This window comes from Sinohyriopsis cumingii, unplaced genomic scaffold, assembly GCF_028554795.1.
Source record: "Sinohyriopsis cumingii isolate HCF-2022 unplaced genomic scaffold, ASM2855479v2 utg002708l, whole genome shotgun sequence".
Lineage (NCBI taxonomy): Eukaryota > Metazoa > Mollusca > Bivalvia > Unionida > Unionidae > Sinohyriopsis > Sinohyriopsis cumingii.
In genome coordinates, this window is record NW_028316278.1 from 43765 (window position 1) to 54644 (window position 10880).

General features: G+C 36.1%; 1 protein-coding gene across 1 annotated transcript; it reads left to right on the forward strand.

The window, feature by feature from the left end:
- The first annotated feature begins 5850 nt into the window (after positions 1-5850).
- On the forward strand, positions 5851-9388 carry LOC149770089 (uncharacterized). The gene is made up of 3 exons (XM_089949410.1): positions 5851-6024; positions 6274-6443; positions 7893-9388. The coding sequence occupies exons 1-3, from the start codon at positions 5971-5973 to the stop codon at positions 8170-8172; spliced, it is 504 nt and encodes a 167-aa protein (XP_089805536.1). The 5' UTR covers positions 5851-5970; the 3' UTR covers positions 8173-9388.
- Positions 9389-10880: the final 1492 nt, after the last annotated feature.

Genomic DNA, 10880 nt, shown 5'->3' on the forward strand with positions numbered 1-10880 from the left:
TGTTTATACCTAGAGAATAAAATGACGAAATTTCACGAACTTCTTACATTTTGTAAAGGTTTTACTATGCAAGTCCGTTGGCCGTGCTTTCAACAAAGAGGAGAACTGTTAATTTTCTAATCTTGTCTCCATCCTATAAGTGAAGATTAACACTTTGGTGTGGACTTTGTATTAAACATCTGGGATGATGACCTCATAATGTATCTAGAATAGTAGGAAAGGATATACATGTACCTCAAGGCCTAAAGACGAACTAATAATGACATAACTATATACCAGTATACACACATATACGAAGTTAACTCCACCCACCCTCTCCAACCCCATTCAAAATACGTCGTTTAATGTGAATGTTTTCGTTATCTAATTTTATCACATTATCTATAAGATATTGATACAAATCTGGGCATTGTAGTGAAATCAATGTCACGACTCATGCCGAGATGTGCTAAGTGTCCCTGATGGGTTTAGAACGGTCCGATTCTTTCATTTGCATTCATGATGAATCATTTTTCGAGGAAAAGGAGGCTATATAAAAAATACCCTTTAAAAGATCGTGTCGTGAAGAGAAGTTAGGAGGCAGGTGGAGGGAGCGAGAAGTAGTTAAACGGGAACATTATACCATCCATTTTACTAGTTCTAGCACACAACTTGTCCTCTGAAAAATATTGTAATGATGGGATACATTACCGCTCTCTTACCAACCTATGTATGTATGTATGTATGTGATGATATTCTCTCACACTTTATTCTTTCTCTCCCACTCTCTTCCTCGATTTCGTTACCCAACAAAATAAGCACACAGATGTTTATCATAAGCATATTTGATTGATACTTGACATGTAGCGTGTTGTCAATAACATCAATCGATTGATCACTGACGACTATCAAACCTTATAGCGTGTTGTCAATAACATCGACCGATGCATGAATGGCTACTATTAAACATTGTAGCGTGTTGTCAATAGCTCAATCGATCAATGATTATTAATGAACCTTGTAGCCAGTTCTGAATAATGGATCACTAACTACTATTTCTAGTGCTGCTGTAGGGAAACAAATCAAACATATAAATGAAAGTCACGTAATTTTTATAGAAAAATGAAAAGCAAACTCGTAATATTTATTCTGGAAACAACGACCGAAAATCTGTAAATGATGCACCAATTTGAAGAAAACCAGATTCACAACGCAGAGAGCCATGTCAATGTAGTAGTCACGTGACACCAAGAAACACATCGCTGACACGTGCTCGGTACTTCTTGAAAATGGTTTTCTCCACCCTGCTGCGATACCTACAGGTTTCTGGTCATTGTTCTGAGAATAAATATGTTGAGAATTAAGAGTACATTTTATTTATTTGCAAACATTAAGTGACTTCTACATAAGTTGTCCAGATTCTATGTACAGCAAGTTTGGAAGTTTGTTTATTGTCGATGTCACGTGACTGTATGACCTCTGATATCGTTGACATGTATGTTGCGAGAGTTGTGTAGTCACGGGACTAGGAATGCCAATGGCCAGATCCAGATCAAATTTCAGCAATGACGTACTTTTGTCTCGTCTGTCAGCAAATTAGAGACATGACGAATGATATGCTCACGATTTTTGAGTAAATGACTCATATTCCTATCGATTTCATGCAGGTATATCCCGAAGAAAGGTCATTTAAGTTTGCTGGGCGGGCTATTAAGCGGCTACATTTCCTATACAAGGCAAAAATACCTTAACATGGAAAACAGCCTATCACCTACACCCCACGACTTAATATTCCCAATGAGGCCAGAGTATACGCCATAGGTCAAATTCCTGTCAGAGTTGATACATCCTCTGAACCAATGTTTTACATGCTGGGGACACTATAGAACCTACAGTGTAATGTTAGTTACAGTACTGAAGCTAACCACATCAAACAATGTATGCAATAGTAACTTCATAGTCTCGGTGTTAAATTCCCGTTTGAGGCTATAGTGTTCCCTTCATATTAAACCTACGGACATTTGAATCAATTCCCATGTTTCTTCCATTATTAACCCACGACGTAATGTTAATTCCCGTTTGAGTGCCAAGTGTCACATATTACTCCATCGTTTGTGCATAAATCATACGACTAATCGTTTAATTATGTTTACTCTTGGCGTATTAAGTGGCCATCCGAAATAAATATTTCATAAGTTAAAATTCTATTAACTGCAAATCTTTCTTGAATTCAAGACCTTTTTAAAATAGTACGAAGAGCGTAGGATTTTGCTGAAGCTGTCTCTGATAATAATACTAGAAGTAACACTAAAAATATACAACTTTGGGAGGTACATTGAAAACAGTTTGATTATTAGGTCAAGTATTCATCAAATACTTCAGGCACTTATAATGCTATTAGAGTTACAGGAAGCATGTATCTGTAGTAGTTGCACTTCATTCAGATATCCATTTCATATTCAACAGTATTTATTTAATTTATTTAATAACAAAGATAACCCACGGATTCTTCCTTTCTTCGTTTCTTCTTCAGGCTATCCCGAGCATTTACATCCACCGATAGTACACCGTGAACAGTCATAACAGCAACTTTTATATTTATCTCCAGCAACCATTGGCTCATGTGATTATTTTAACAAACAAACGAACGTGTTGAAACTCACACAATGTCAGTTTCAATACACCTCTGAGTATTTTGTAAATATTTGCAACTGTAAACTGTCGGAATTCGAGTGATTGAAGTATGATGAAACTGATGCATCGTATGCAAACTTGAAAAGTTCATTGTTAGCGAAAGGAAATACGTGAGTAATAAACACTGCCATGACTGCGCAAAACACAAAACAAGGTCATGCTGACATTAATGATAAGTATACTTGTGAAATGCACGTAAGAAGACTAATAAAGAAATCTGCGATAAATCATGATAATAAATTCGAATTTAGTGTTAATAGTACACAAAGCTAATAAAACTATGCTACTACCCCTCACACCCACCCCACGCAAAAAAGAATTCAAAAAATGAACGATACCAATTAATGAATAAATTAAAGATTGTATAGCTATCTATTTTTTTAACTTTAGCGGTGGCCTTATGAAAAATGCTAAAAATAATTTTTCTGAATTCAATTTACCTGAGATACGTGCCACCCCTATATCAATTAGGTACCCACAATTTCAATTTTTCCTTTATTGCGGTGGGGTGGATGGGTGGGGTGGACACGGTTGCTTAGTTAGTAGAGCGTCGGATTCGTTATCTCAGGATTGCACGTGTGTGCGATACCTTCCCAAGTCACAATCCCCGTTGGCTATCTCGTTGTGTCATATAAAAAGGTACTTAGCTTATATTTCTCGGTATAATAAAGCAATCAATGTCTATAAACTGCTGTTTAAGCCCCATTCACCCACCCCGGCATTTGTTTTTGGACCACATTCATTTGTAAGTCAACAGAGGAAATTGCAGTATTTTAAAGAGATAAGCAATATTTCGAGTTATTTGTAAGTTCTTAATTCAAACCTTTGTATAGATAACAGAAGTATTTATCAGAAACATGTAATAAATGGAAAGTAGGACTGAATACAGAAATGGTGTAACAGAATACACATGAAATGCATATAATTTATGGCGTGCAGAGATTAGAAAACTTATCATAAGCAGCATGGCACAGTTATCAAACTATATGTGGGTCATGTGTTATGTATATTTGATTTAATTTACATCTGATTTAATTGTTTTAAGTTTTGAAATCTTTTATTTTTTAATTTAATTATGTCAAAATAATGTAGTTCTGTTTACTAGGAACTCGATAAAAAATAAATTTATAAAAAAAACTTGTTGACGTGACTGTTACTAATTTTGAATTAAGGTCGGGGACATTTTTTATGAAATAACAGACAGGAACTTCAGTTTCACTAATGGCCCTTCTCAGGATCTCTTTACTGTTCGACGAGAACTGATTATCGTTTGTCACCCTGATTAGAATAAAGAGAATGAGTAGTTAAAAAGAGGATCAAAGTGATTAATACCTTCTGATTGCTCCAAACAAAGAGTGAGCGTGACCTCATCAAAAGCCTGACCAATACACGTGTCAGCTAAAGGAATACGTCCTTATCAACATCATTCTCAAGAGCTTTCTTTGCCATAGCTCTGGTAACTGCATAAGCTGGGAATAAATCAGGGTATTCCTTTTCAATTGGATTGACTTTCTGAGCCAAGCAAGGTTTGTCAGTTACAAGTGTATTAACCACAACCTTGTCTCCAGCACGGTCGTTTCCTAGTAATAAATGATTGCCCTCAAAGGGTAAAATAGACACTGTGCCGACAGTCACGGGTCCTGAGACTAAGTCTGATGACAAATTTACACAGTGGAGAGGAACATTAACAAAGCTGCACTCTACTACCTGAATAAGAACACTCTCGTTAGAAGAAGACTTCTCAGAAAAAGGCAAAGTACCTGACAATAAACGACTCTGAGAAGCTCCTGTGTCCCTTAAAATTTAATAGGGATAAGCTTGCCCGAATCACCCAAGGGTGATATAGAACCTTTCGATATGAATGGTTCATAATTCTCCATAATAAAATCAGACTGGAGTTTATTAGACCCAACAAATGTATTGCTTTCAATACATGACCATGACCTTGACCACTTAGAAATAAGGGCATTTGGAATAGGACTGTCTTGATTCTGATGCCTATTTTTCATTTTGTAGCAATCATAAATAACGAGTCCTTTTTTCTTGCAATAGGCACATGTAGGAAGAGACAATGATCTCAAATCAAGCTTATCATAAGCTCGATCTTTAGAAGTTGTGTCAGTGTGAGTTTTAGAAGGGCTTCTATTAGGCTGAAATACGTTTCTGCCAGAAGACAATTGAGTAGAAGTCTTGTTTACAAAAGTAGTTTCCTTCTGTTGCAGCCAGTTTTCGAGTTATATGTTAATTTTTCTTCAGATTATTTGGATTCTAAAAGATTAATTCGTTTCTCTGGAAATATTTTTGTGCTCATGCAGAAGTCTTGAACAAAGACATTTCTTAAAAATTGTATTCGGATTTCGAAAACCGGAGTGATATTTCTTCTGTTTCTACAAGGATATGTAGACTTGAACACAGTATAGGATACATCATACGTCATCGCCTTCCATCTTGCATTCTTCGTCGGGCTCTAGCTTGAGTTCATTAGAACATTTCATTACTAGGACTTCTAACATTTGTTCGTGGATTATTCTTTGATTACTTTTGGATTTGTTTCTTAAAACCGTAAGTACTTATTTTTTATGTTTACATTATTTTTCCAGGGAAATAAATAATTTGTTAAATGTTTTCAAAGCTTGTTGTTTCGACTCTTTCCTGTGTTACTTTTTGTTAGAGCCTAAATACGTGACACATAAAAGTAGAGTACAGTTGATGCAGTCACTACAAAAAGCAGAGATGAGAAAGTGAGACTTGTGTAAGGGGTATTATTATGATGAACAATCCATGTGATTTAGTGGAGGGAGTATGGAATGGACAATACAAAGATTTTAAGCAGTAAGCGTATACAGTTTGCATTTTTAAAACAACCTTCTCTACAGATGAATTCGTCTGCTATTAAGAACCAGGAAGTCGTGTGCACGTGCTGATAATCACTTATCTACTACTGCAGCAATGGATGCGAAAGTACGAGATACTGACATGCTTCCAATTACCGCTATTTAAGGCATGTCGCTACACTGAGAATAGGGAGCGCAAGAGTACAATCCTCTCCAAAGATCGCTGACGAGCTATACTGTATAAGTAAAACAATGTACTAAACACAAAACGTATAGGTCATAGCAAGGTCGAATTCAATAAGTAATATAACTGTAAACAAAACTCTCTGAAAAGATCGTTTCCTCCTGTTGGCACTAAGACAAGTATAAATAGGTCTTAAACAAGGATGATTTTATTTCGCCCACTGTTATAAATACAGATATAAAGAACGTTGTAGTCACAGAGATCAATTGACTGTCAGCCATGTGTCACAAGAAACTTATCTTGAGCCTTTTCGTGGCCCTTTGTATTTGTCTGGTGAGTATTATTGGTAAAGTGTTTGAGATATGCCGGACGTTTGAAAATAGCTAGATTCAGTTTTAAAACAATTCTACATGTCATTTTTTAAACAAACACGAATGAAAATGTGTTGTCTGTAATGACCGACAATTTACTTGTGCATAACGTTCTATAATTTATTAAAAAGACTTTATCCAAGCGTGCTATGAAAATTTCTTAGGAAAATTACCTACATGTAGGTACATAATATTCCAAAATCATTTTCAGGTGTGCCAGGCTTCATCGTCTGGGGAGAGAATTGGTAACAGAGCCCGGTCGTACATGTCAAGTCGGAAGTGGTTGTATTCCAGTAGTCACGTGACTGGAACAAACACCAACAAATGCAACATTTTTGTTGCAGATGTTCTAAAGGAGGAGACTTGCCCCGCCCCAAACAGGTAGGCTTTCTCTTTTCTTGTTTTGTTGAGCAAATACTAACATTTACCCCTATATTACGCGGTCTAACTGCGAGCAAGGTAGAATCTGGTGTGGAAATCATACAGCCCTGGGTTTCAGACTGATATCGTTTTTTGTTCACCAATCACAAATGAAGTTACTTTGAAAGTTCTGTTTCTGACTGGCTGAAACTCAGTCTCAAACTCAGACTCAGTATTTTGTGATTCCAAGACAAGGCTTGAACTTACAAGCCAAATGGTAAGTATTTAAACTGAATTCCTATCATCCAGTGCAATCATAGATCTGAGATATGTGTCTAAGATATTCACAGTTTGATGCGCTCTGTACAAGTGCTGTTTGACAAAAATTCGTTTTTATTTGCCATCTCTGTTCTCAAACTCTTCACCGTGACACTTTTATTTATCTGTCTTGCCCAAGGAGACGAAGAACACAACGTTCTTCCGCGGATATCAGAGATGAATCTCATTACATTCCAGCAACGGTTAAAGGCATGAACAACTTGAGGAAAAATGGTTGACAAACATAAAGCTACAAGTTAGCAAATAAATATAGTCGAATGCAAAAACATGAACATAAGGAATCCTCTATTGTTGTTTGTTTTAAACTGAGACAATTAAAAGTTATTAGACCATATAAACTTTGCGTGATTGCTTTTGAATTAAAAATTGAGTCAGGTAGATACTATTGTATAACGAGGTAATATGAGATCTGTGAATATAGTCCATGTATGAGTAATCACAAAAATGACAGGCCTATATATTTTAAATGACCAAAATATGAGAATATGCACGAAGGCAGGAACGTTCCTCTCTCTCTTTCTGTGTGTGTGTGTTTGTTGGATTTTTAACGTAGCTTTAACAATTTTTCAGTCATATCGCTACGATGTCTGCATTGTGGCAGTTTATAGTTATGTCGAGCACTGAGGCATCATGCCGCAGACATGTAGCATGATGTCCCACTCAGTCACATTATTCCTACACTAGTCCAACCAATCATAACACTAACCTCTTAATGTTAAGCGCCAAGCGAGGCAGCTGTTAGTACCATTTTTAGAAGTCTTTGGTACGACCCGGCCGGGGTTCGAACCCGCGAGGCGGAAACGTTAACCACTAGGCAACCCGAGCTGTACATTCCTAAATAGCTAATATTCACATCATGGGCTTTAAACTTAACTGAACTGATTTAGCGTAATTACACAAAACAGTGGTAAACCTTTTAAAACTTGTTGGTATTGTTGGCTATACATCTAGTTTATTTTCTGTTATTATTATTATTATTATTATTATTATTATTATTATTATTATTATTCGTATATAGGTAGCAGTGGGTTGGGGAACCATTCCACTGACTACCTCGCAATTCATTATATAGCCAATTGGACCATTATTTAAGAAAAATTGATTTCTAGCTTTTTTCTTTTTGTTTTCAAGATGGTTTTGGTATTATTCACCGATTGGAGCAGAAGAATGGGCCAATCCGAATTCGTGGTACTTGGGCACCTCCCGCTGTTGGGAAAGATGCAACAGCCCCGTGAAGGGTGATGTCATAGCAACGGGTGGTCATGTGGGTATTGTTTCCGGTTATCGGAAAACAACGAGTGCTTCAGCAGCAGCTAACCCTCAAGGCTTGATTGTCGAGAACGACTGGGGTTTCCGAAGCGGCCAAAACCCAACTTGCTGGCGCTATCGACACTACAAATCCGGCTGTTAAAATACAACGTCTCATATTTGACAAAAACTGTCCGGTGATCTGAAAACTCTTTGTAAAACTGCAGTGACCTGAAGAATGTGAAAACAAATATTGATATAATCTTTTCAATACTCATTCAGCACCACTTTTTCCCTCGTTGAACTGAATGCCAATTATTTGTTTCTTTACTTTATTAGGAAATCAGTAATTGTTACAAATAAGAGAGGGTTACAACCAGGGGAAAAATACTGTGTGAACGCGTGGAAACGGCGTTCCCTTACTTTTTGCACGTTCCCTTACTTTTTGCGCTAGTTATTGTCCTCAACTGAGTAACGTGCGTTCTCTCACTTATTTATTTAGCACTACACCACTGTTTATAAGCAAAAGAAAAGTAAGTCATGTCCAATTTTAATTATTATAGTTATCATTACAAGGTAAATCGTAATCTCGGTATGTATTTTATAAGCAATTTAATTTATTTCAGATGACCTTCCTAATGGACACCTATAATTCACAATCTGTTGATATCTTCATCGACAAGGAATGTTTTCAGTATCGATGGATGGATGGATGGATGGATGGATCGATAGATAGCTAGATAGACAGACAGACAGACATATATATATATATACTGGGTGAGGTGGGTGGATAGTGAATGGGTAGGTAGGTAGGTTGGTAAATAGGTAAGTAGGTGGGTAGGTAGGTAGGTAGGTAAAGCTGAAATATTTTTGTCAGAGGCTTAATGGGGCAAAGATGAAGTTAGAAGTTGACGAGTTTTCCCGCTTGGTAGCAACAACGGAAAGTGCTATCCCCATATTCTACTGAGGATGCGTGTTAGCACAAAGTGAAATTGTATATGGAGAAAGAATAGTATATACAGATTAGAGAATTTATTTTCGTCCTCTAGTATACCCCGTGTATACTAGCTTGCATGGGAAATCTCATTCGAAAGTACTTCTCGAAGAAACCATCCATGCACAAGTACATTGAAATAAGAAAATATGTTAACTGGAGAAATTTGCTTAGGATGCGTTTAAAATTAGAGATAGATTATTATTTCTAAAGTAATTTCTTCATAGATTGTTTAAATTTGTCTATTCTTTCCTTTTCTGCTCCTGACGATTTGTGTATTGCATTTATGTTTGAAGATGTACCTACAACATTTGGTAACCATGCACTATTTGTAATATTTTTATAAGTATGTAAATGCTTATGATAATAAACTAATGAATTGTAATGTATCTTTCTATAATAGCCCCTATGCCTTGATTTCTGTCAGAGAAATTCGGAGTAACTGCGTATTTAGATGAGAGTTAATTACTGTATCAACATTAGAGTAGTTATGCTACTCGCAAATCCACGGAGATTTCCATTTTTTATGTGGAGATGTGCGTATTGGTACGTGCAGGCCAGGTGATCAATGCTGTTATCCGTGGACCCTAGTTCCGATCTGAGTAAAGGACGAATTAAAAATGCTCTGCCCTCTACAATAATATTGTCTTGCCCCCCACCAATAGCTCTCTCTCTCTCTTTTGTGGCAAAATATCTATCCACAAACATATTTCTTGAAAACAATACGTGTTTATCGAATGACATTGTTATCAACAACAACAATTTACAGAAGTGACAACGTTTGCGAATTGAATTATCGATGTAATCGGTGTTAAATTTTGTTTGTATTACATTTTTACATTTCTTTTTCGTACAAGTGTAATAATTATCTCGTTTTTAAATATATTGTAATTGCAATTAAATCCGCTCTGTTAATGTGCTCACAGTAACTAATATATAATTCTTAACACAGGGCATTGAAACGTGTTCATGCATATTGTTGTATTGTATATTGTTTTGGCAATACGTGAAAGAAAACCACATGTACATTTTGGGAATAGAGTCGTGGTTTAAAAAAATGGTGATACATTTGTCATTTTCTTAATGGATGGTTGTAAAATTACTTCAACTTCTTTAAAGGGTTTGAAAAAGTTTGCTCTTCTGTTAATATTCAACATTAAAAATGTGATTAAATACGTCTCTTATGCATAGAACCAACCGTATTATTGTAGGTGTCTGAAAAATGACTGAAGTATACGAGATCTTTCAACTGTTTCGAAGATCAATAAGCTTCCTAGTCATGGGACTGTGTGACGTCAGAGACGGGACAGCTGAAACAATTGCTAGTCAGCCTTGTTGTGTACTTTTTTATTCCTGAATTTAGTCATTTTGGTAATAAACCTATTTCAGGTATGGACAGACATTCTCGTTCCTCAAAATTTCAGCCATACCGGTTTGAGACGTTGTCAAACGATGCTCTAGATTTTGACAGCTCGGAAACCGGCTCATCAGCTGAGAACTGTTGTGAAAGACGATATTAATATCAGCGTACTTATGAACAGGAGTTGATACTATCGTTTTTTTTTCGAAAGACATATTTCAATTTATATTTCAAAAATACAAGTTTAGTTTTATTTTTAGTTCTACAAAATAATATATGTGGGTGGGGAATGTAAACAGTAGTGTGGCGGATATTCATTGCAATTGCTAATATGCGTGTAGGTGATATAATTCAAGGTTAGTTTAGGATAACATTTAAGTATATTGCACGTTCTTTGTCAGATAGTGTGTAAAATTTTGCTTTTAAAATTGTGTCTGTGCATAGACGTGTTATATATCTCTGTGCATGTCTATTTTCTTTTTTGGAGGGACTGAGAAGTAGTGTTCGTCATGTGCAA

Excerpts from the sequence above, each read along its gene's own strand:
- LOC149770089 (XM_089949410.1), top strand. The coding sequence starts at position 5,971 with ATGTGTCACAAGAAACTTATCTTGAGCCTTTTCGTGGCCCTTTGTATT. Across the intron at positions 6,025-6,273 it reads TGGCCCTTTGTATTTGTCTG|GTGTGCCAGGCTTCATCGTC; the intron begins GTGAGTATTATT and ends AATCATTTTCAG. Across the intron at positions 6,444-7,892 it reads ACTTGCCCCGCCCCAAACAG|ATGGTTTTGGTATTATTCAC; the intron begins GTAGGCTTTCTC and ends TTTGTTTTCAAG.